A 27,401-nucleotide genomic window follows, 5' to 3' on the forward strand; every position below is an offset into this window, starting at 1 on the left:
ATCGGGAGTTTTATATAGCTGCAACTACAAATATAATTAGTGAATAATTTAGTTCTAAATAAGCTCTAGTTAAATTCGAGTAATCCAAATTAATATTTGAGTAGATTAATCCCAACTCAAACAACAAACAATGAACGTTGATTTGTAAGAAAACGGAAGGGGAATAATATGTCGAGTGAAGAGTAGCTTGATATTATTCGAATTAAAATGTTGATGCATTAATATTATAAGCTTGTTTTGGTATAGTCCAACATGATAAATACGCGTGGCTTTGCATAAATTTAGCGTGATTTTTCCGAATGCCGAATTATGAATTATCATTACTTTTTGACAGTGGCATGATTTTGAATTTGCATCTCCCTCATTTTGCACTTTTTACACGGACTTGCCTAATGTTGCTCTATCCCGTTAACTCTATCAAGAATTTCGTTAAGCCTCAAACATAATCAGGGTGGAGCTCACTGATTTGAAAAAAATGTATACTATTATAAATATGTAAAAGTTAGAGAGATAACATTTACTAGTGACAGGAGTGAAGCAGTTGTAAAATATTACACCGAAACTATAGCACTAGGGGATAACAAATAAAAGACGGAGGAATAGATGATGTTATTGATCTTTATTTCTTTCTGTCTGTATTTTTGAAAGCATACGGAGTGCTCTATTTATAGAGCAACTCCAATACTGATGCATTAATTATACATTGAAAATTTACAGCATCATTTTGGAAAATATGATCTCCTGCATCCCCAAAATCAATTTCAATATGTATGGGCATTGAAAATGTGTGTGTGTGTGGGCATTCATAACAATGCCAACGTTTTCAAAATATACAATGTTATACATTGAAGTTTTAAAAAACGTATGATTTAACGAATTAAAACTACGTACAAAATTATTTTTGAGAAATACTAATAAGAAGTGCTAAAAGGTGGAGTTCGAAGATTGGATAATGATTTGGGCATGTTGCGCACGCGCCAAGTGTGCTCATCTGGGTAGTCTGGGCAGTTTCCCTTTCTATAACAGAATTCTAACGAGAAATGCTAGTGTAACAACCACCACCCCATTGCCCGCTGTGCCACCTCTCCATCACTCTCTTTCTCTCTCCAATCACCTTCTCTCTAGAAACTAAAAGGTAGCATGGCGATTCAACAGCTGCGTGAGAGCAGAGTATATATACACTCGCACTGCGCTTAGCTAAGCTCTTCAATCCATTCCACCACTCCGTCGCTAATTCCTTTCGCTTTCTCCATTATTCAAGAACTTCCTATTGCTCAATCGACCGTCGTCGTCTCGATTTTCTTTTACCAACGCAAGAAATCAAGAACTGCAAGTACGTACTGAATCAGTGAGTCACCTGAGAATTTCGGTTGAGATTTACTCTGCTACGTACTGCGTTTTGACTTGCATTGGCGTTCGATTTCAGTTTGTTTCTGCTTATTTATTGTTTCTTTCTTTTCACGATCATGTGTTTACCAAGTGTTTGCACATTTTCCCGAGGAAATGAATTTTCTCTGCACATTTTCCAGAGAAAATGGCATAATCTCCTGAGAAACTTTCTACGTACTGCATTTTGACTTGCATTGACGTTCAAGTTCAGTTTGTCCTTGCTAATTTTTGTTGAAAGTTACCCTGCTGCTACATACTGGGCGATTTGACTTGATTGATGTTTGATATCAGTTTGTTCTTGCTAATTTCTTCTGTTCGATTTTCTTGAATATATCCATTAGTGCGTTGAGTGTGTGCGTTCTTGAGCTCCTCCGATCCATTACATCATTAATTTACTTTCTAATTCTTGTTTCTTTCTTTCATGATCTTGTGCCTGTTTACCCAGGTGTTTGGGCTTTTTTCCTGAGAAATGGCAGAAATGATCTCATCATCTTTTCTTGAATTTGGATATGACGATGTATCAAATTATCGATTACTGTAGTTACTAATTAGAAAATGCATGCGTGCTGATTTTTCAGTCTGCAAAAATGAAGGGATTAAGACCAGGATGGGCAGTGAAGGCGATCCTTGTCGTGATATTCACATCTATGTTCTTCCGCTGCGTCTCTGCTGGCCCTGCAGCTGCTGCAACCAACACCAACCACTCTGTTGGTGGAGCTTCCGGTTGGGATCTCTCCTCCAACCTCCAAGCATGGGCTGCTCGCGCCACTTTCCGTGTGGGCGACTCTCTTGGTGTGTAATCTGATTATCCTATCTATTTGATTAGCTACATCTAGTTCACTGGTTATCTCTTTGTCCTTTTTAATTGATTTGATTACTTCAATCTTGTCTTACGTATTTGGTAGCCGTTTGGTTGGAATCCATGAACAAGGCTGCAGGGCTTAAGGGTGATCAGTAAAATTTTGGACCAACTAGTATGACATAGCATATTCCTAAATTCACTGAAGATGAACAATCAGTTTTTTTTTTTCATTTTCTTTTCTTTAACTTTCTTGATAACGAAACGGACTGAATTTTGATATGTAGGCAAAACTGCCGTTTAATTTGAGGCTCTGTTTTAAGCCTGACCCTATCAGTTGAGAAGGTGAATAACGGAATCAAACAGGGCACATTGCTTATAGGATTTTTTTTTTGGGGGGGGGGGAGGTTGATAGTGTTTGTTCATGAATTTGTTTTGTTAATTGGGTGTCTTGATAGATAAAAAGGTCGTACCCAGTGCACAAGGCTCCCGCTTTACGCAGGGTCTGGGAGAGGTGAATGTCGGCTAGCCTTACCCCCATTTATGGAGAGGCTGCTCCCAAGTGGTGTCTTGATAGATACTGGAATTAATTAAGTTGTGACTTAATCTGGTTACTTTTATAATGTAATGATTGATTATGGATAGAGATGATATATTTGAATCTGAAGTTAACATTTGATCATATGGTGGTGGTGGTGTGAGGCAGTTTTCAGGTACACGCCGGTGCACGATGTGCTGGAAGTGGGGAACATGGACTACGATTTGTGCCACACAATAGACCCAATGGAGACGCACAATGATGGGGAGACGGTTATTCCATTGAGGCAAACCGGAGACAGGTACTTCATCTGTGGGAGGCTGGACCACTGTGCCATAGGCCTCAAGCTCCATGTTCTTGTCCTGCCTGCTCTGCAGATGAGTCCCAATGTTAATGCAACCTCTCCCAGCAGCCCCTTGATCACTAGTCCTTCATCAAATACTACTAGTTCAATTTCCAACAACAGCAGCAGACATGGTCCAGATGGTCAAGCAGTGGGAAAGGATCATGTGCTGCCTTCTCTGCCGCCATCTACTTCCAATTACTCGATTAATTCTACACAAGGTTCACCTCCTGATCATGCTACAGGCAATAGTACTACATCTGATGGGCACTTAACATGGGGAAGCACCTGGATCCAGCTATTGGTTACAGTAGTTGCAGCACTGATCATGTAGCTCATGTTTTCCTCTTCTTCGATTCCTTGGTGGAGCGCCACCTCCATAGCTGTGTGTGTTTTCTTCACTCGTGCTGCCCTGTTTCTTCATGTCACTGTTGTTACTGCCGAGTTACTTGTGATCATTCATGCTGTCGTATTTCTTTTCATCATTGGAACCATTGTTGGGGTTCTTCTTCATTAGAAGCACTGTTCCTGGTGCTGCGTTTCTTGTCGTGGTTAGAGCCATTGTCACCGCTGCTGCTGCTGCTGCTGCGTCTCTTCTCTTCACTGCTTTGAGATTGCTCGGGTCTTAAGTAATTCGCCTCGGTCTGATTTGCTAGCTAGCAAATAGCTATACATAGATAGAATATTATGGATGGATATAATATGAGAAGCCTAGGCCGATAGGTATAGCTATACAACTTGAAGGATATAGATATTTTGTAGTTAGTCAAATATTGTTGTTAATTCTCCTTCCAATTACTAAACTGATTGTTGTTACAGAGAGGGAGAGCTTTCTGATACTCTAATGCTCTCTAATCATTCTTCTTCTTCTACTTTCTTCACTTAATTGGTATCCTAAATTTTCACTCTTGGGCCTGCCCTATCAAAGGGTTCAAATGAAAAAGGTCCTATTAGCCAGCCCACTAATCTTAAATCCACACAAATACCACACAACTAATATAGAAAAAAAGGGATTATATCCTACACCTCAATTCACTTGTATTTTACTCACTCTCTACCTTGGCAATGCAATTGCAAACAGCTACTAATACTATCCCATTAATTGTAGTCTCCACAATTTTAGAAAGCAAAGACATTTTCCTCATGTGGTAGAGACGTGCACACTGTACGGTATGGGAGGTGAGACAATGTCCTCCAATTTTGATATATTTGAGCATACGCTACTTTTTTTTATCAAAATTTGGCTTAATCTCATATTTGTGCTGCTGAATGCTGTCCTCACTCCTAATTACCTACGGAAACCTGCCTAACCTTTACATACTGCTACTTTTGGTTGATAATTACATTAACCAATTAGATGCCTCCATATAATCAAATATCAAACGTATAAGGTGGAGTGGATAGTCATAGAATTAATTGAACAATATTGTAAACAAGGAGTTTGAAGGATCATTGTCTCTAATTAATACATAAATATAGGGAGTTGCAGGATCTATATTTTTTTATCATTGGGTTGAATAAATTAAATTGAATTAACAGATAAAAATTAAACACGGGTGTGTCAAAGACTAAAAAAAGATGCGTGTTTATAATTTTTTAGATTATAATCATAAAGAAAACGGAAGCTTGCCTAAAAAGATTCCACAATATATGTAGATTTACTAATGTATAAGCCAAAAGGCAAAAAGGAATTTCTCAGCTGAGAGCTCTGAGCTGTACTCCCTCAAAATTCTAATATAACATACTAATACTAATTAAAACAAAGTTTATTAATCAACAATGTATTGACAATATATATAAAACGAAGGTAGCTAATGAGTGGCTTGGTTTAGTAGTTGATGAGCTTCTGCCAACTGATAACTAATTAACAATACATATACAAGAGATAAACAAGCTTAAGGTACAGACAAGAGAATCTCTCGGTATTCCTTGTGCATTTAAAAGTAAATGGAACAAAAATAAGGTAATTAAATACACACCAAAAAGAAAGAAAAAGGTCTATGATAATAGTGAGAGAAGCTAAATTCCGGTGCTAGCAATCTCCCTGAAACGACGTTGATCAGATTCTAACCTCTGAAGCCTGATGTCGTTGTTGAACTTCTTGATGAAGGCCTCTGCTCGCTGGTTCAACTCTTCCTGAGTCATCGACTTTTCCCTTCTCAACGACACTCTGTCGCTAAATGTGTCCGATTTCTTAAGCTCCCGGCGAGCCCATGTCAATGCGTCGTCCTCGTCATCGTGATCGTCATCAAAGTTACATTGATTTAGTTGACGTTGTGGGACTTTGAATTTGGTACTTGTGATGGCCAATTGCCGGCCGGTTAGGCGAGGAGGCGTGTCCCAAGTGTCACTCTTTTTGAGGTGCTTACCACTTGCCTTGCCTTGCCCCTCCATGATGGCCTTCCATGTCGTGTCCAATGTCTTGGTGTCATCATCCGCCTCCATCTCCTCCTCTGTTGGCATCGAGTCACCGCAGCACTTTTCCGGTGACGGCCCAGATCGCTGATGACCATCATAATCAAAGGTAGTAGTGCTAGTACTCAGACTAGTACTTGGCATGACACCTTCTTGTACTGTGTGAATGTCAAGCCAACTCATCATCTCATTATTCGATGAGTACAGATTCTTGTCCAGAGATGATGAAGAAAATAGAGAAGTTGCATCATCTTCCGGATGACTTTGGATTAATCTGTCCTGCTGCTGCTGCTGCGGCTGGGCGGACAACATCTGGGATTGGCTGCTGTTGTACTTGTTGTCGGTGCTGCTGTCTGGACTGTAAATAAAATCGTGAGAGGGGTCAATGCTGTCAGTGGTCTTGGCATTGTTTTTGTGGTTTCTGCGTTGGAAAGTGGAGGAGGCGGCGATGGTGACGATGATAAAGTTGAGGATGATGAAGATGTAAAGAGGGGATAAAGAGCAGCAGCTTTTGAAGGAGGTCCAGATGTGGGGGACGAGGGAAAGACTGAGGTTGAGCAGGTAAGGAATGACTGCTGCTTTGAAGAATACCACTGTCGACACTGTCCCTACACAAAGCAGCAAAACCTTTGCCGCCCAGATTGCCGTTTCCAGTCTTCCTCTTCCAAACATATGGTCCATCATCTTAATTTGTATCCTAATTATAATAATTCCTAACTGGAAGAAGGATAAGTTTGAGAAATTCAAATTCAAAGTAAGAAGAAAGGAGCAAAGAATGTGTCAAAAACCACACGCTCTGCGTCTGCTCAACGAAAGGAGACCCAAAATAGCATATAAAACGGCCATTTTCGAAACAGTAGAGACTTGGGATATTGGAGACTACTTAGGCTAGGCACGGAGACTAAGGAACTGAGAGAGAGAGAGAGATGACAGGGTTCCTTAAAACAGCGTAAAAAATTGCTGGAATAAATTTCTACCTTAAGGCTCGAGACAAGAAGAAGTTTGGTGCGTGGCACTTGATGAAAATATGTATATGAGCAGCCTTATAGCCTAGCTAGGATAGGATCGCATGAAAATATTGGATCACTCCCATATCATACACACACACACACACACACACACACACAAAGAAAAAGAAGAAGAAAATGAAGAGGGAATGAAGGTGGACTGATGGAGTCGGACTAATTCATTCATATAGAGCTAAGAAGAATGGACAGAAAGTAAAGCAGAGAACGGATGCAGTTTGCATTTGCAATTGCAGACGGATTTTGCATCTCTTCGACTTCAATGGCGATGCAGTGAATGGGCTTTTTATTTAGAGAGAAACAACGAAAGAAAAACAACGAATTAATTTAAGAAGATGAGCAAGGACAAGGAGGGCCAAGAGCCATGGGGGAGGGAGGGCTTAAATGCACAAAAGCCGAGGGGAAGGCCCTCTGTGCTAGAAATTTTTAGTTGTGACGGAAACACAAGTGGTATATCATGTGTTTTAATAGAAATTGTGAGAAATTTTATTTTTTAAGTTATTAACTTTTTAGCACACATATAACGCCATTTGTTTAGTAACACGTGACGTACCACTCTGTATACCGGTCACACTGAAAAATCTCTTAAACTCCTCTCAACTATTCCTTCCTTGATCAAATCTCTGCCCTCCAATTTTCGTATCCTCTCCCAAACTGTTCGACGTTTACCACGTTATTCTTTTTATAATTAAAGATCACCCTTTTTTTGTTAATTATAGTCATATATGGCCCGGCACCAGCAACAGCAACACTACCAGATAAGAAAATTAGTTGATGTCACAAGTATGACAAAAGTTTTGAATTAATTAACCAAAATCTAATCTCCATTAGATCCAGTACCGCGCCTCTTTGCTTTCATCCGCGGCTCTCTGTCCTACTCCTACATGGAATTTATTGTAAGTGCTTGCCCAACTAATTATCACAGTTAATTATTACTATTAAGTGTTAAATTTCAATGAGACGTGTTAATGATCTAACTTTGATATTATTCTACAACTTCATCACCTACTAGCTCGGCATGAGTTTGATTTCATCCTAAAAGGCCTTACTGAAATTAGGAATGGAACCTTATTTTATATTATAATTTATTTTGACAATTTTTACATGGAATTTTCAACACTACGTAGTAAGTACTAACCCACACTCAATAGTTTCGCATTTTATTAGCTCTGACTGCTTGCTTATTTGTGCGTGTTCCTTTCTCTACTATTTGAAGCATGCTCTGTAATTTTGTAAGGAACAATTTATGCACAAACAATAAATAAGTTAACCAATTTAGGAAGTAAACTCAGCCCAACAAAAGATAAATTTTTCAGTGTTTCGGAAACACGGCCTGGCATATCAAGTATAATAATATAATTGGTTGAAAAATTAAAAAATATATATTTCAACCAATTGTGTCATTACATTTGGTATATCAATTAGTATGCCTAGCACATTAAAAATTTTCTCGAACAAAAGATCCCTCATTTCCCCCCACCCCTATTCCTTAGGCCAAAAAGAATGTCATGATCATGAAATGGAATGGAAGCTGTATATACTTTTATGTTGTTGTTTTTGGAGGGGTTGGTTGGTGGGTGGGTATTGGACTAATTAGCAGCTGTTCTCCATTCCTAAATTTCCTCCTCTATTTCTCAAACAAATATATTTACTTGACCTCCAACCTTCTAGCCTCTTGATCATCATGTACATGAAAGTTTGTAATTTCTTCTTGAATATCAACTTAACTATTAACTTAATTACCATGGACAATTAATTAGACCCTGGTAGCTAGAAGCTTGCTACGTGCTCATCATCATTTTAATTACAAATTAAGGAAGTGCCAAAGTGGCACTGTTTAGGAGGTGGATGCATGTGGTGAAAGTGCCAAAGTGGCGTTAGTTAACCAGGCTGATAAGCAGAAATGGACCCTCCCTTCCATATGGGGTTGGGGGCCATTGGAGGTCTCCTCCTGTCTGACCCCAGGGAACACCCACAGCCATGCACTAGCCACCACCCCACCTACCCACCCACCCGCCGTGGTAGCCTGCAGGTTCTGCTTTTCCAAACAATCGTTTTTCTTCTTTTCTTTTTCTTTCTTTCAATATATTACTTTATTTTATATACATATGAATATTCTGCGTTGAAACTGATAGCACACTAGTCACTCACTACGTACCAAAAACACTCCGCCATGTCCCGACAAATTCAATTAAACCGCTACATTTCTCTCCTCTTAAGTTCTCTTATATATGTAATTTCAATTAATCACTACTCTTCGACTCCTTTTTCCAAATTAGGCACTGGCAGGCAGTACTGACACTGGCAGGCTTCATGTCATCCAAAACATTGCAGCTAACTAGACATCATATCTTGCTAGTGCTGATTGCCTGATTGCCTGATTGCCAGGTGAGGACTAAGGACGAATGTTGATGATAGCTAATGACCGATGAAGAACACAAGAATGTTGATCATGTGGGACACTGAGATAGAAAATGCATTTATGCATGAGAGATGAGACGTCCAGTTATGTTTATGGTTTTGTAGTAGGAAAATAATTCAGAATTATGGTTTCATTTGTAGTTTTTATTAGGGTTTAAGATTGCTTTCTTATTTGTTTCATAATTAGGCCTTTATAAACACCTTTTAATTGTAACTTTCTAATTATTAAGTATAGCAAGATGTGATCATTTGGTTATATAGTCGTCTTGATAATTTGTTGTATTCTTATTTATTTTAATCAATAAAATATGAATACAAGTTTGTAATGTGTTTGCTCAATTTCTTTTTCCCTTCTTTGATATAGATATATTTTTGGGATAATTTGATTGCGGTCCCTAATCCTGAACATTATTTGATTAAAACCTTAATAGTATTCAAAGTTTGATCAAGGTCCCTTGACTTTGTACACCTCATTATATTACTATTAATATTTATATTTTTATAGTTTTGACATTAATTGTTTGATATTTTATGAGATTTATAATCCTATAAATTTAAAATCCCTCATTATAATACTATTAGAAACGGTTACAATAAAAAAAATCAAACATTTTAATTGAATAAATGGATAAAAACTATGTAAAAATAAGAAATAATAAATGGCAAAAGAATGTATCCATAGTGTTAAAAAAAATTGGTACATTTCACATATAACAAAGTGGTACATTAATAAAGAAGAATGGATACATTATAAATAAATTAGGGTACAAATAAAAGATTAAAAATTATGAGTACAAATGAATTTTTAAAAATATAGATGCTAAAAGAAATTAATAAATGGGTACAAAATAAAACTAAAAGAAAATACTACAAATTAAAAAAAAAATGTTGCAAATTAAAAGTGGGTACAAACTAAAAATATAAATATATGATACAAAGTTTAGGCATAAAACATAAATATACCATATGTAATTTTTCTATCATTGATTAAATATACGATGTCACGTGATGATATACACATGGGTACAAACACAAACAAGACTTTAAAAATATGGGCACAAAAAGAAACTAATATATGGGTACAAATTAAAAATGAAAAGAAAATTGATACAAATTAAAAAATATTTGCAAATTAAAAATTGGTACAAACTAAAAATAAAAATATATGATACAAAAATTTAGCATAAATATAAATATACTAATTGTAACATTTTTAACACTAAAGAAATATATTTAAAAATAAAAATATTTTATTATTCAAATAATTAATGATGTTATTAATACCCAAGGACCTTGATAAAAAATTGAAAATGAATAGGATTTTAATCAATGGAGTAACAAAAAGAAGGATGTAAACCTAATTTTCCCTATATTTTTTAACACAATGATTAGATATAGTAGCAAAAGTAAGCAAATAAAAGTAAAACTAACGTCACTTGGAATGAGCTACAGTGTATATATATTAGACTACTACCACATAATAATACTACTAGTGATTGATGGCATTACATTTACAAAAGAGAAAGAGAAAGATCTTTCTACAGTCATGATCACAAACAGTAGAGTTTTGGTTTTGATTTTTGTTGCCCAAAAAAAAAAAACACATAAATCCATCCGTTAAGAGAAGGAAATATCTTGTTAACTTCTGATCGAGGAGGCAGCTAGAGTGTAGGAGGATGTGGTCGGAGGAAGGAGCTCTCCATGCCATTGCTCTCATTGTCCAACTGATCGATCCAAGGAATGGTTTATATAACTAGGGATGCGTTTGTTGCATCAGACTATCTCGAACTAGACTAGTCTTAGGGACTAAGCTGGACTGACTTGGCTTAGACTAAGCAGAATAAAAATAGTGAAGTGTTTGGTACAGTGCCGGACTAAACTATAGTCTAAAATATTTTAGGACTCAAATCATTTATTTTTTCATTTTTAATCCACACTTGCTTTACAAAAGAAAAACTAAAAACTAATAAAAAAATAAATAATAAAAGATCAAATCCAGTAGAACACCATCGTTTTATCCTCTCTCTCCTCCAAAATTGACAAAACCGGAATTTGACAATTTGTTCTATTGTCTTTGTTTATACCATATTTAGGGCCTCGTATTTAGATCTCGTACAAATACTCAGGGGACTTAAATGTAATTATGGGATAAAGGAAGGGGCAAATATGTAATAAGTGAGGAGTCCTTATTCTATAAAAGGACCCCTCACCCTCACAATTGGGGAGGCCTCATTCTCACCCTCGGAGGCCAATTCCTAGGCCTGAGATCCCCTCTCTCACCCTCTCAACGCTCTCACTCTCAGAGCTCTCTCTCTCCCTCACTTCTCAAAGAAATACAATACAATCAGTGTGGACGTAGCCCAAACCTTGGGGTGAACCACGATAACTCTTGTGTCATTTACATTTCATGCAGATCCACGGTCGGATTTACGTTGTTCCAAGACCTCCGGTTTTGTGCATCAACATTTGGCGCCGTCTGTGGGAACCGACACGAAAAGCTATGTCGGTTCTCTCTCAATTTTTTCACCTTCACTGTGAATCAGCAAAATTTGACAAAACCCAGAAAGAAAAACCACAACAAAATATCCCCAAAACCCAAACACCACTAATCATTTTCCAAACCCACCTTCGTGAATCCATCAGAAAACAACATGTCCTACAAAAGCCCAAGCATACTCCTCGTGAAGCTTTTGTTCTTCTTCGGGCGTGTAATCGCTCTCGACGCAGAACAACTTACTCATGTGCTCGACGCTCTTGTTTTTTTTTATTTGATCCGCCACGGTCTGGTTCAGCATTTCCAGCAAATAGATCGACATGCAAGAAGTCAGTGGCCAGGATCAACTCCATCACGCGGTCGGTTATTAACTCCCTGACGAAATCGGTGCTGACTTTCCTCAGCTCTTTCCTCCACGCCTCATCAGGCTCCACTTTCCGATGCAGATGTTGGGTTTTGGTCCAGAAATCGATGCAGATGTTGGGTTTTGGTGCAGAAATTGATTGCTCTCTACACTTTCTCTCTCTCCTTTTTTTTTCACTAACAAAGGAGCTCTGAAAGTGGCAAACAAAACACAGAGAGGAATTAAAGACATCCATGGCTTGTGCAACGACAAGACCCACCTTTTCTTTCCACCTCTCAACCATTTTCCCCTCAAAACCCCACAAGTTGTCTGCAAACTCCATTGATGTGTCAAAGGAAGACAAAAACTCCATTGATGTGTCAAAGGAGGACAAACCCACTTCAGACGAACCCACATCGCCCTTGATCACAGCCTTGTAGACCACTGACTTGCCGCGGCCTTCGATCCAGTTCACTGCGGCGGGCTTCTTGTCTGAACAGTACGATTATGGCTCTCTCTCTCTCTGCAAACTCCATTGATACGATTATGGCTCCCAGACCTATTTTCATAGATGGGTAATTGCTATGCGACCCCCCAGACGGGTTCTCCGTTGAGAGACATAGACGGGTTCTCCGTTGAGAGACGTGAAGAAGCAGTACGAGAAAATGAAAACTTCTGGCCTCTGTCCTTGAAAATTAGACGTCGCCATGGAAGAGAGCTTGCTATTACCAAAACGTAGAGAAGAAGAGCAGCAACAGAAAATAAATAGTACTACAAGTATTCTGACATGGACTTATTTCTTCGAGGAAGTGAAGAGGTTGGGATGCACAGCGGGACCCATGGTTGCCGTGATTCTATCTCAAAACATGTTGCTAATCATTTCGATGATGATGGTCGGCCCCTTGGGCGAGCTCGCTCTCTCAAGCTCCGCCATCGCCATCTCCCTCTCCAACATCATCAGCTTCAGTCTTTTCGGCACTGATGAATCATCATCTCAATTTACGGGAAGCGGGACCTTATTTGGAAAAGAATTCAGAGGCAAGCACGGAATAATGAGAACGAGTCTGAAGCAGGTGCAGCATATATCCTCTCATTTCGTCCAAGTCTGACCCATCCAACGGGTTAACCCGACTCAAATACTGAATCTATGCCACATATCTGATCTGCACACCCTCAGAAACTCCTGCTCAGAGCTCCTCAACTCCCAGATTCTCCAATCCAGTTCACACTGCCAAGCTTCACACAGTTTAAACGACATTGCTTTTGGATCATACAATCAATCCCAAGTTGCTTTTCAGATATGACTCATATCATGGAGCTGAGGTTCAATGTCGTGGTGGACAGAGAAGGTTGATGAAATAAGATAAGAATTTTTTTTATCTGACAAATTAATGTGTCGACCACCAACTCAAAAAGAAAAAAGACAGCCACTGATGATGGGTGAAGTGACAGGATAATCATCAACCAGCTCGCTCCATCCTCATCACAATTGTGAAAAAACCTACTTTTATGAGAAAATCACAAGAAAAGCAAAAGGATGTTTGGAAATAAAGTGGGAGACTGAAAAGCAGAGGGAGAAAGTGGATGAGATGATTGAGGGCTCCATGGAGGATGTTATCCTACCAGAGAAAGTGGATGTAATAAATTCGGAGTAGAAAGATAAAAGCAAAAGGGTGGTGGCTGTCCAAAGCAGCTATCATTTTAGAGAAAACAAAGGCGAAAGCAAATAGGAGGCACATGGGGACACTGCAAAAGCAAGGAAAAAACACCCCACCAGAATGATGTAATTTATGTTTCGTATCTTTCGGAGATATTTGTATAAACCCCATCAGAGGGTAATATATATAAACCCCATCAGAGGGTAAAAAAAAAAAAAAAAAAAAAAAAAAAAAGGAAAAGCCCAAAACAAATGGGCTCAGAGGGTAATATATATAAACCCCATCAGAGGGTAAAAAAAAAAAAAAAAAAAAAAAAAAAAAAAAAAAAAAAAAAAAAGGAAAAGCCCAAAACAAATGGGCTGACATGTTGTGGAGGGCGAAGACCCATATGCCCAAAATAGCACCAACCAGGTCATCAAAAGTACGCCCAGTACTTCAAATCAGACATGAGCATTACTCATGTCAATCATACATAAACATTCATGAGCATTACTCATGTCAATCATACATAAACATTCATGAGCATTACTCATCCAATCATACATAAACATTCATGAGCATCACTCATGTCAACATCCATGAGCATTACTCATGTCAATCATACATAAACATTCATGAGCATTACTCATCCAATCATACATAAACATTCATGAGCATCACTCATGTCAACATCCATGAGCATCACTCATGTCAATCAAACATAAACATTCATGAGCATCACTCATGTCAATTAGCTTCAAACGCTTCATTTACAAAAGCTCCAGCTTCGAAAGCTTCATTTACAGAGCTCTAGCTTCGAAAGCTTCATTTACAGAGCTCTAGCTTCAAAAGCTTCATTTACAGAGCTCTAGCTTCAAAGCTTCACTTGCAAAGCTTCACCTACAAAGCTTCACCTACAAAGCTTCAGTGCAAGGTATACAAATATCGCCTCCTAACAACCGCCACTTCGGCCCATACATGGATTCAATTTGAAGTCTCCAGCCAACAGACTCTATTGACCGAAGACTTGGGGGACTACATTATGTACCATATATTGGGCCTCAACTGGGCCTTATAAAAAATACTTGGGAGACTCTAGCCCATCACTTATGTATTGAGGAGCGAGCCCTTATTCTATAAAAGGGACTCCTTCACTTTTAGAGAGCACTCATGAAAAATACTTGGGGGACTCTAGCCCATCACTTATGTATTGAGGAGTGAGCCCTTATTCTATAAAAGGGAATCCCTCACTTTCATTAGAGAGCACCCATTATTCATGTACTGAGGAGTGAACCCTTATTTTATAAAAGGGACTCCCTTACCTTCATTAGAGAGCAACGCCGCCAGCTGAGCAACCGCCTTGCTGCAAACATCACTCCTAGCCCATCACTTATGTATTGAGGAGCGAGCCCTTATTCTATAAAAGGGACTCCCTCACCATCATTAGAGAGCATCAACTCTAGCCCATCATTCATGTACTGAGGAGTGAACCCTTATTTTATAAAAGGGACTCCCTCACCTTCAACGCCACAAGTTGAGCCAACCAAGGCAACATAAGCCACAAGCCGAGCAGCCTCGCAGCGTGTGCTACTTCTAGTTGAGCGTCATTTCAGATTAGGCACTGCCTCATATCAAGTACCAGTTCAAGACGACATCTAGTTACTTCGGCCCACACATGGACTGAATTTCAAGTCTCCAGCCAAAAGACTCTCTTGACTGAAGACTTAGGGGACTACTGTTTATACCATATTTAGGGCCTCGTATTTAGATCTCGTACAAATACTCAGGGGACTTAAATGTAATTATGGGATAAAGGAAGGGGCAAATATGTAATAAGTGAGGAGTCCTTATTCTATAAAAGGACCCCTCACCCTCACAATTGGGGAGGCCTCATTCTCACCCTCGGAGGCCAATTCCTAGGCCTGAGATCCCCTCTCTCACCCTCTCAACGCTCTCACTCTCAGAGCTCTCTCTCTCCCTCACTTCTCAAAGAAATACAATACAATCAGTGTGGACGTAGCCCAAACCTTGGGGTGAACCACGATAACTCTTGTGTCATTTACATTTCATGCAGATCCACGGTCGGATTTACGTTGTTCCAAGACCTCCGGTTTTGTGCATCAACAGTCTTCAATCTTCATCTGGGCAGTGCTTTTTCAGCCCTCCCGTGCGCCGACCCACTCACCCATCAGAAATAGGACACGGTTGTCAAGCTACCATGGCAGAGCTTCAACAAGAGCTTTGAAATTTTTTTATCGGAATTTCTTGACTGCATCCAATGGGCACAACATCAGCATGGAAAAAAAGGACAGCTAGATGGTTCTTCTTCAATTCAAGAGAAATAATTATCAATTTTTAAGGCAAATTGACCAAGTTCAAGAGCAACTCTAATTACCAAGTTCATCCCCCAATTCCCATATCGATCAGAGAGAGAAATGAGACTTGTTCTGGAAGCTCACTGGAGGATCAATATCTTTGACGAAGAACAACGGTTCGCTCCCACTAATTTACGCGAAGGAGACGGCGAGGGAAGCAGCGTATTGAGATTCTTAGCAATCCTGTGCTTTTGGGTCAGACTAATTAGGACGACTTAACGAGGCCAATAGTCCATGCGAGTACGGGCTAGTCCCATTTATTTAGTCCATAGCCATGCCAAATGTGGGTTATTAGTCTTAGCTAATCCAATCCTAGCTAAGGAGGTCAAACAAACGAGCCTTAGTAGTTATCAAGAGTCTTGTCCATCACAATTTGATACTAACCCAGTATCTTAAATATATTTTAGAGAAAACCCACTTTTCTGTATTTTTCGATTTAAACCCGTTTGACCATTTGTCCACTTCATCAAACTTTCTTTATACGGTTGATGAGTCATCTATCGTTATTAAAATAATTTATAATCCCCATTTTACCCTTGTTGTTAATATTTTCCACTCCTTAATTTTTGCTATTATTTAATCTTATTTATGGTGATTGGAAAGAAAACGTTATTTAGGGTGATTTCTGTTTTGGGTTTCACAAAGCTTTGCCATCACATTCTCCCTCTCTTTCATACAAACGTTTCCTTCTCTCAAGTAGGTGTTGTTCTCTTGCGTAGGTTTTCTTATGTCACTTTGTTCATTCACTTTTGCACGTAGCTTATATAAAATACCAGAGAGAAGGAAGGTGTTTGTACCATACTTGACCAATCCCGAAACTACTGAGTATCGATCAACGTTATACCGTCAAGGACCCAGAAGAGTTTCCCTTCAACCAGGAGGCCAATCACAGCGCGACACATGTCGACATCAGAAGCCAATCATAGCGCGACACGTGTCAACATTAGAAGCCAATCACAACACGACACGTGTCAATGTCAGAATGAAACTAGAAATTCTCTTCTATAAATAGAGATCATTCTCTCACAATATTTCCTAATGTCATTTGTACTAAATCATTCACTTGTACTCACTAAAGGAGAGCTTGAACCTATGTACTTGTGTAAACCCTTCACAATTAATGAGAACTCCTCTACTCCGTGGATGTAGCCAATCTGGGTGAACCACGTACATCTTGTGTTTGTTTCCCTGTCTCTATCCATTTACATATTTATCCACACTAGTGACCAGAGCAATCTAGCGAAGGTCACAAACTTAATACTTTCTGTTGTACCAAAGTCCTTACTGATTTTGCGCATCAACATTTGGCGCCGTTTGTGGGAACGACACTTATTCCCACTCTCTTTAGCTTTGTCAAGCTGGTTTCCACAATTCATACACTCTCTTTTGATTAGGCATCCCTCTCTAACATGGGGAGCGAAGGAAGCCACAGCACACAGAATGACACCCCTCTTGCACCTAGTGCGAAGCAATGAAAGAATGAAGGAAATAGGGTTGCTCTTCAAGCTAAAGTCGATGAGCTAGAAGCTCAAAACAACAAGATAGCAATGAAGAATGAGGTCCTCCAAGAGCAGTATGAGAAGCTCTTTGAGACACTCCATGAAACTATGCGTACTCAAACACGCGAGCTTGTTGCCCCTGTGGACATCAACCATCATCTGGGTGCCCCCCAACACGGAGGGTCACCTTCATTCGACATGGGTATCCCTGATGAGGAGCGAGCTAATCATCAAAACATTGATCAACATGAGACTTCTCTCAACCCAGCTGCTTCGACCCAAAGTAGGAGAAGTGGAGGAAGACACCTTCTTGCAGAAGGGTTGGAAGGATCGAAAGCCGTTTATTGTGACTGCCGAGACTTCCTAAAGCAACGTCGAGAGAATCCTCTCCACATATGCTCGAAGATCAATGACCCAAGGGTTTCTGAAAGACTTAGTCCCCTTTCAGCTGCCAATCTAGGGAATGAACGACATGTCCTAGAGGAACATGAAGGTACATGAGACTCTGAGGTATTTCGACAGACTAGCCCTAGAAGTCAGTACAGCGAGTCCAAGGAAAAATCACACACCCTTGCTCAAACTTTCCTACTTCTAAGAGGCGATGGAGACTTACGAAAGAAAATCCCAGTGGTACATGACTCCACTCAAGACCCCATTGTCCTACAGCTCCTTAAGGAAATAAACAAGTTGAAGGCCGAACGTCAGGCCGAGATACCTGACTGGAACCAACCCAGGCCTGGCCCTCTCACAAGGAGGATCCTCGACACCTTATTCAAGCGAAGACAAAACAAAAGCTTGGTTTACAACTCTATATTGGAAGGGAGGACCCAATTGAACACCTTAACCTCTTTGAGTCCATCATGGCATATCAGATGCACACCGACGAAGAGCGATGTCTTATCTTCCCCTCCACCCTCTCTGGTGGAGCTTTAAACTGGTATTGCCGTCTTCCACCTGAGACAGTAGACTCATTTGACGAACTGAGAATACTGTTTGTCTCTTAACACATCTTCCAGACCGATCGCTTACATTCTGCAGATGACTTATACACTATTCGCCAAAGTCGAACGAGTCATTACGAGAGTATGCTGGTCGTTTCAGCCATGAGTATTCTCGATGTGCTGAGGCAGATGACAAGACCGCCCTCAAAGCCTTCACGGCAGGCCTACGTGATTGTTTCTTCAAGTACATGATCAATGACAACACTTGGAATACTTACTCTGAGGTGATAGCACATGCTTACAACAATGCCTCCACCGAGGTAAAGACATATCAAGGGAAACCCTCCACAACCAACCCTTATCAGCAAGTAGGGAGTGGAAGCCAGATCCAACCAAATGAGAAGACCTCGACCTTCTAAACGGTAGCGGTGCCTCCCCTTGCCTTACTTAATACTTTGCCAAGTCAACAGACATATCAATCTCAGGGCAAAAGGAAATATTTTCATCTTCACCAGTCTCATTTTAGTAAAATGAGTAAGGGACACTACCGCAATAACCAAGGGTATCGCAATGATAATCCCCGACCCCAGGCAATCAACACAGTGGGTCAAACACGTGTTAGGACAGCCCCTACCCCGAGGTATGAGGCATACACACCTTTGAACACCACATGCGTGGCCATTTACCCCAGCTAGCACACTTGATACCGAAGCCCAAGCCGAGGCACCCGGATTACAAGCCCACGAAGAACACGGGCACGTTTTACTGCTACCACAAGCATAATGGCCATGACGGCGAGAAATGTATCACCCTTCGTGATCATATTGAAGCTTTGTCACGTGAAGGAAAAATTGATCAATTCCTCCTTCACCCTCCAAGGGGTAACCGTAACCAACGCCATGTTAATGTGATATATTCCATAAGTGGTGGCACACCCATATCTAAATCTTCCAATAGGGCCATGAAAAATAGCGAACGAGCTTTAAGGTCTGGCCACCAAGTGTTTCACGTGGAAGACATCAGATGAGGTAAGCATCAAAAGCCTAACTGGGATCCAATATGTTTCTACCCTGAGGAAGAAAGAGGTATCATCTACCCTCACAATCATGTTTGCTGAAGCTTTCAGGGCACTTAATGTAGCTGAACACTTGCTCGATCGCTCGATTTCCCCTTTGATAGGCTTCTCCGGTGATATCGTGCAACCTTTGGGAAGCATACACTTACCTTTCACCATTGGTACAGGCCTTTACACATCTACCATTACCACTAACTTCCTGGTGGTTGATTGCCCAACGGCATACAATGTCATCTTCGGACGCATATGCATCAATGATCTCAAGGCCATGGTATCCACACATATGTTGTTGATGAAATTTCCAACCCCCTATGGCAATGGTTACATCAGAGGAGATCAACTTAGTGCACGATCATGTTACAACACTTCGGTCAAGTAACAGCACCTACATGTGCCCAAGGAAACCCTTTTTATACATAACCAAGTCATAAAGACCAGCCCAGATGAAGCGAACTTGGATCTTCACGGTGGCAACAGTCAACCCGACGATCCTCGAGATGACTTTTTCACCCAGCAAGCACAACTCGCTGAAGAGTTGGAGAAGGTCTCTATCTCAAAAGATTATCTGGATCGCATGGTGAAGATTGGCACCACCTTGTCACCATCCATTCGGTTGGCAGTGATCTCTTTTTTGCAAGAGAACACTGAGGTCTTCGCCTGATCATACGAGGACATGCCAGGCATCTCTCTCCGATATCATCTGTCATCGCTTAAGTATTGACCCCAAGACCAAGCCAGTGAGACAAAAGCGAAGATCTTATGACGCTGAACAGTACGAGGCAATAAAGGCAGAAGTTGAAAAACTCAAAGGCATAGGCTTCGTCCGCGAAGTCAATTATCCAACGTGGGTAGCAAATGTTGTCCTTGTAAAGAAGAATCTGACCAAGGAAAGTCTCTTGCTCCAAAAAGTCTTGTGGAGAATGTGTGTCGATTACACCAACCTAAACAAAGGATGCCCGAATGATAGTTTTCCTCTTCCTCTCATAGACAGACTTATAGACTCTACGGCAGGGTGTGAACTTCTGAGCTTCATGGATACTTACTCAGGATACAACCAAATCTTCATGAACTCTTCAGACCAAGAACACACAGCCTTCACTACTAACAGAGGATTATATTGCTATAAAGTCATGCCTTTCGGCCTAAAGAATGTATAAGCGACTTATCAGAGACTGGTCAATTCAATGTTCGCCAAATAGATTAGGAAGAGCATGGAAGTTTACATTGATGATATGCTAGTTAAGAGCAAACATGCTGACCAACACATCACCAACCTATCTGAAACTTTCACCATTCTGAAGAGGTATCGAATGAGGTTGAACCCCAACAAATGTGCCTTCGGCGTAGGCTCTGGTAAATTCTTAGGTTTCATGATAAGCCAACGAGGCATTGAGGCTAATCCCGAGAAGATCAAAGCAATCATTGACATGAAGGAACCGGTAACTTCAAAAGACATCCAGAGCTTTACTGGCAAGGTGGCAGCCTTAACTAGGTTCATCTCGAAGGCCACAGACAGATGTGCTCATTTCTTCAAAGCACTTAAGGGAAGTAAGAAGTACATTACACGGACTGATGAATGTGCTAAGGCATTCAAGAACCTTAAAGACTACATGAGTAAAGCCCTTCTACTCTCCAAACCTGAGGTTGGTAACACTCTCATTATCTATCTATCGGTATCGGCTTCAGCAGTAAATTCCGTTCTCATTCGAAATGATGGTAATGTCGCACAGCCTGTCTACTACGATAGCAAGGCCTTACAAGATGCAGAGACACGATAATCCAACATTGAGAAATTGGCTCTAGCATTGGTCATGTCTGCTCGAACTTCGCCCTTACTTCCAAGCACACTCCATCATCGTGCTTACCAATCATCCTATTCGACAGATACTCCAAAGTCCTGACACTTCCGGGCGAATGATCAAATGGGCGATAGCATTGGGTGAGTTTGACATCTCTTACCAACCAAAGCTAGCTGAGAAGGGCCAAACAGTGGCAAACTTCATCGCCAACTTCACATATCCTGTTGACATTGTTTCTACACCTAAAAAAGTGGTTTCATTACCCTCGGAAGCTCAGAAAATAGAACCAACAACCCCAACATGGAGTCTATATGTTGATGGCTCGTCCAACCAACATGGTTGTGGAGCAGGACTAGTCCTTACAACCCCTGACAAAGTGGCGATGGAGTATGCTATTCGTTTCAAATTCAAGGCGTCGAACAATGAGGTCGAATATGAAGCCCTCCTAGTAGGCTTACGTTTGGCCAAACACCTTGGGGTTAAACGAATTGATATCTTCAGTGACTCCCAATTGGTGGTTAACTAGGTCACCAATCACTTTGACGCTAAGGATAGCTCCACGGTAGCATATCTGGCACAAACACAATTGTTGCTCAAGCACTTCCACTACCAGATCACCCAAATTCATCGAGCGGCAAACAGTCATGCAGATGCTTTGGTTGCCTCGCCTCAACGGTGGAAGAAAAATTTAGGTCAAATTATTGGCAGCACCAAGCACCATGGCTGCGAAAGTGTGCAATTTACAACAAGAAGATAGTTGGATTACCCCGATTTATAGATTCCTTGCTCATGGCACCCTTCTAAATGACAAAGTCCAAGCTAAGCAGATTCGATACAAGGCTACCCGTTACTTGATCATTAATGACAAACTCTACAAGCGGGGTTTTAACCTACCATACCTAAGATGCCTTACGCCCGTAGAGGCGGAAACTGTCATTCGAGAAATACATGAAGGAGTCTGCGGAGATCATGCTGGATCTCAATCCCTAGCACACAAGGCTTTTCGCCAAGGATATTACTGGCCAACACTCCACCAAAATGCCATCAGAATATCCCGCTCATGTGATAAGTGTCAACGCTACACAACTATTCATCACTCCCCTCTAGAGCCGCTCACTCCTATGATCAGCCCTTGGCCCTTCGCCCAATGGAGACTTAATTTGATCGGCCCAATGCCTGCAGGGAAGGGCAAGGTTTGTTATGCAATCGTTGCAGTTGACTACTTCACAAAGTGGGCCGAAGTAGAACCCTTGGCAACCATTACTGAGGCAAAAATAGAAGATTTCGTATGGAATAACATCCTTTGCAGATTCGGCATTCCCAATGTGATAGTCACTAACAATGGGCGACAGTTCGACAACAATAAGTTCAGGATGTTCTGCTCTAAGTTCAACATCAACTTATGTTTTGCCTCCCCAGCTCATCCCCAGTCTAATGGACAAGTTGAAGCCATCAACAAAATAATCAAGCGAACTTTGAAAACCAGCTTGGACAAGGCTAAAGGTTGTTGGCTAGAATTTGTACCCCAAGTTCTTTGGTCACACTGTACTTCGTATCGGACATCAACAAGAGAAACCCCATTCTTACTTGCCTTTGGTACAGAGGCAGTTATCCCAGTTGAGCTTGAGCAAGCAACGTTCCGAGTCCAAAACTACGTGCAAAGCGAAAATGACAAACAACTTACCCTCAACTTAGATCTAGTCGAGGAACACAGAAACCAGGCTCACTTGAGGAATGTCGCCTATAAGCAGCGTTTCTCCAACTACTATGACTCAAGGGTCAAACCTCCTTTTTTCAAAGTGGGGGACTGGGTATTGAAGAAAAGATTACTTTGCGACAGAGTCCTGAGTGAATGAACACTTAATCCAAACTGGGATGGACCGTTTGAAGTTGTTGGCATCAGTCGCCCTGGCTCCTACAAGCTTAGAAGCTCCGATGGCAAGATCCTTGGCCATCCATGGAACGCTGATCACTTGAAGTACTATTACAAGTAAACTCACATTGTACAAGTGTTAAGCTTCAGCCGTTTGGCATCCTATGTAACGAAGACTATTTGGCATGAATTCAATAAAGAGGTGATTTAGACAACTTGATCCTAATCCTCTTACATTCCTAGCAATGAAACACTCAGGTTCAAAGCTTCAACATTAATGCTTTCAACATGAAACAAAGTCTAAGTATATGTCAACAAGACTATACAAATAAACGAACAGCTTCACAGTATATTCGTCCAATCATACATTCCAACACATTCATACATAAGCCAACTGTGCTTTGAAAGGGTTCAACATATTTTGTGAAATTCAACACTTGCTACAATGTGCCTAGACACCTTGCCACTCATGCCACCAACCAGGTGAATAAGGAACTCATCTTCATGCCACCAACCAGGTGATGAAATGTACAACCCGTACTTCAATATCATTTGGCAACTTGCCACTCATGCCACCAACCAGGTGAAGAAGGAACTCATCTTCATGCCACCAACCAGGTGATGAAATGTACAACCCGTACTCTCCTTCATGCCACTAACCAAGTGATGAAATGTACAACCCGTACTCTCCTTCATGCCACTAACCAGGTGATGAAATGTACAACCCGTACTCTCCTTCATGCCACCAACCAGGTGATGAAATGTACAACCCGTACTCCAATATCATTTGGCAACTTGCCACTCATGCCACTAACCAAGTGAAGAAGGAACTCATCTTTATGCCACCAACCAGGTGATGAAATGTACAACATGTACTCTCCTTCATGCCACCAACCAGGTGATGAAATGTACAACCCGTACTCTAATATCATTTGGCAACTTGCCATTCAAGAGCTTCATGGTGCCAATAAGAGCTTCAACAAAAGAGGGCAACCACAATTCTCAAAAGCTTCACACACTCTTGATCAAGATAGTGTGAAGCAAAATCAATTTATGGTGCCAACAAAAGCTTCATCAATGGAGGGCAACCATAATTCTCAAAAGCTTCACACACTCTTGATCAAGACAGTGTGAAGTAAAATCAATTTATGGTGCCAACAAGAGCTTCATCAATGGAGGGCAACCACAATTCTCAAAAGTTTCACACACTCTTGATCAAGACAGTGTGAAGAAAAACCAAATTTATGGTACCAACAAGAGCTTCATCAAAGGAGGGCAACCACAATTCTAAAAAGCTTCACACACTCTTGATCAAGACAGTGTGAAGCAAAACCAATTTATGGTGCCAACAAGAGCTTCATCAATGGAGGGTAACCACAATTCTCAAAAGCTTCACACACTCTTGATCAAGATAGTGTGAAGCAAAACCAATTTATGGTATCAACAAAAGCTTCATCAAAGGAGTTCAACCATAATTCTCAAAAGCTTCACACACTCTTGATCAAGACAGTGTGAAGCAAAACCAATTTATGGTGCCAACAAAAGCTTCATCAATGGAGGGCAACTACAATTCTCAAACCTTCGAAGCAAATTCAATTTATATGGTTCATCCAAACGTTTGACTACTACAAGGTGTGGCTTGCATCACAGTCTCTTGCTCAACAGTGTGGAAGCAAAATTTGTATATGTTATCTCTTCCACATTTTCAAATTTCTAGTTTCCCAAAAAAAAAAAAAAAACAAAAGGAAATTCAACAAAAGCTTCAACTCCAAAGCTTCACCAACAAAAGCTTCATCAATGGAGGACAACTACAAATTCTCAAAAGCTTCACACTATCTTGATCAAGATAGTGTGAAGCAAAATCAATACATGGTACCCAACAAAAGCTTTAACTCCAAAGCTTGACCCACAAAAGCTTCACCTACAAAGCTTCAACACAAAAGCTTCACCTACAAAAGCTTCACACTATCTTGATCAAGGTAGTGTGAAGCAAAATCAATTCATAGTGCCCAATAAAGTTTCAACCTCAAAGCTTCATCTACAAAGCTTCAACTCCAAAGCTTCACCTACAAAACTTCAACTCCAAAGCTTCACCTACAAAAGCTTCAACACAAAAGCTTCACCCACAAAAACTTCAACACAAAAGTTTGACCCAGAAAAGCTTCACCTACAAAAGCTTGACCCACAAAAGCTTCACCTAAAAAAGCTTGACCTACAAAAGCTTGACCTATAAAAGCTTGACCCACAAAAGGTTCACCTACAAAAGCTTGACCCACAAAAACTTCACCTACAAAAGCTTGACCCACAAAAGCTTGACCCACAAAAGCTTCACCCATAAAAGCTTCACATACAAAGCTTCAACACAAAAGCTTCATCTACAAAAGCTTCACACTATCTTGATCAATTCATGGTGCCCAACAAAGCTTCAACCTCAAAGCTTCACCTACAAAGCTTTAAAATATATATATATATATATTTATATATATATATATATATTTTTCTTTTCGGAAATTCGAAAATTCAAAAATTCAGAAATTCGAAAAGAAAAAAAATCGAAAAAAAAAAATTGCCTAGGCCTCCTCTTCTTTGGGCCTAACAACTTTCATAACAAATATATATGAATAATGAGTTTTGGGCTACCACTTAGAAAGGAAATGCCTCATTCGTCAACTCCCTTGACCGGAGACTTGGGGGACTCCTACCATATGCTACTGCACCTTGATACTTGGAAGTCTCACGACCACTCAGTGACTTGGATTTTTCAAGTCTCCAAACGAGAAGTTTTCCTCACTCGGGAAATTAAGGGAGCACTACCTCAACCTACATGCATTACTCCAAAGTTTCAACATACAAGTTTCAACAAAAGGAAAAATTCAAATAACTTAGTGAAAAAGGCATTGGTGTATTTAACACAATACGTTGAAATGAAGCAAATCTTATTTATTGATATCTCCGATAAGTTACAAATATGTACATATACATGAATCAAAATAAACAAACAATAGGGAGCCTTCACAAAAGTTGCTCAGGAGAAGTCTCAGCAGTCGGCAGAGCCCCAGAAAGAGGAGGCACCATAGGGTGATTATTCGGAGCCTCAGTGCTAGGCAGAACCCCAGAAGGATGAGGCACCGAAAGTTGATCATTTGGAGCTTCATTACGCGATACAGCCCCAGAAGACGAAGGCAATAAATGCCTTTGGAACAAACCCACAAACCCCTGATGATCAAGTAAAATCTGACCATCAGATTCCTGCAGCTGGTCGAGCTTCCTCTTCATGTTTGTAGCATAGTCATGTGCGAGCCTGTGCAACTGTTTATTCTCATACTTGAGCCCTCTGATCTCCTGTTTGAGACTTATCACTTCAGCCGCCAATGATTCAACTTGGCGGGTTCGAGCAAATAGGCGTTGGGCCATATTAGACACAGAACCTGCACACTGAACACTGAGAGCCAGAGAATCCTTAACAGCCAACTCATCAGACCGTTTGGAAAGTAGTATGTTATCTTTGGGAATGAGAAGGTTCCTGGCCACCGCCGCAGCGGTCATATCATTTTTCACCACAGAGTCCTCAACGGTAAGAGGACCAATAGGGGATAAAAAGGATGGGCGCCATATGTTGTCTTGAGAAGGCATGGCTGCCTCTTCACTAAAGTTCAAGTCAAAACGACGGTCGGATGGGCCAGACATTCTCAGAAATGATGAAAGAGAAATGAGGTGCAATAAATCTCTGAAGTAATGGGAAAATTCCTACAAGCAATAACTCTCTGAATGTATTCCTTGCACACAATTGGTGCCCTTATAAAAGAAAGGGCAACATGGCCGTTGGTTCAAAAATCGAAGAGACACCACTCTCCGGATTCCGAAGAGGCACCACTCTCCGGATTTCGAAGAGGCACCACTTTCCACACGCAACATCAACTCCTCGGGGTACTACAGATAACTTTGCCAAAGATCTCTGACAAAGTTTAGACACATAAATTTTGAAGGTTCAGCTACCCTATTATTACCCACAAGGGTAAAGGAACAGCACCACTGCTTGATAACTAGAAAGTCCCAATGTGTGTCAACCTCCGTGCTCCGTGGCAAGGCAGACTGGCAAAAATGCCCAACCTTTACTCACATTCGAGAAAACACTCCCAACAAGATTGCTTGCTCAAAAATCAAAGAGGAACCACTCTTCGAATCTCGAGAGCCAGACTCCCAACAGGATTACTTTCTCAAAAATCGAAGAGACACTGCTCTCCGAATCTCAAGAGTCAGACTCCCAACAGGATTTCTTTCTCAAAAATCGAAGAGGCACCGTTCTCTGAATCTTAAGAGCCAGATCCCCGACAGAATTGCTTGTTCAAAAATCAAAGAGGCACCGCTCTCCGAACTTCGAGAGCCAGATTTCCTTGGATAAAGCTTGTCTGCAATCTTCACACGCAACATCAGC

At 40.6% G+C, this 27,401-nt stretch overlaps 1 protein-coding gene, 1 long non-coding RNA gene and 1 pseudogene across 2 annotated transcripts; 1 reads left to right on the plus strand and 2 right to left on the minus strand.

Annotated features, from left to right (window-relative positions):
* Window positions 1-1,074: 1,074 nt before the first annotated feature.
* Window positions 1,075-3,698, plus strand: LOC126626071 (uclacyanin 1-like; annotated as a pseudogene).
* Window positions 3,699-5,088: 1,390 nt separating this feature from the next.
* Window positions 5,089-6,165, minus strand: LOC126625652 (uncharacterized). Its single transcript, XM_050294679.1, has one exon. It carries the CDS (start codon window positions 6,163-6,165, stop codon window positions 5,089-5,091), a length of 1,077 nt encoding a protein of 358 aa, XP_050150636.1.
* Window positions 6,166-13,716: 7,551 nt separating this feature from the next.
* Window positions 13,717-14,664, minus strand: LOC126626072 (uncharacterized). Its single transcript, XR_007624568.1, has 2 exons — window positions 14,560-14,664; window positions 13,717-14,464 (listed from the first exon to the last, which is right to left on the minus strand). It is a non-coding gene; the product is annotated as an uncharacterized LOC126626072 (long non-coding RNA).
* Window positions 14,665-27,401: the final 12,737 nt, after the last annotated feature.

The sequence above is a fragment of the Malus sylvestris genome, chromosome 6 (assembly GCF_916048215.2).
Source record: "Malus sylvestris chromosome 6, drMalSylv7.2, whole genome shotgun sequence".
Taxonomy (NCBI): Eukaryota; Viridiplantae; Streptophyta; class Magnoliopsida; order Rosales; family Rosaceae; genus Malus; species Malus sylvestris.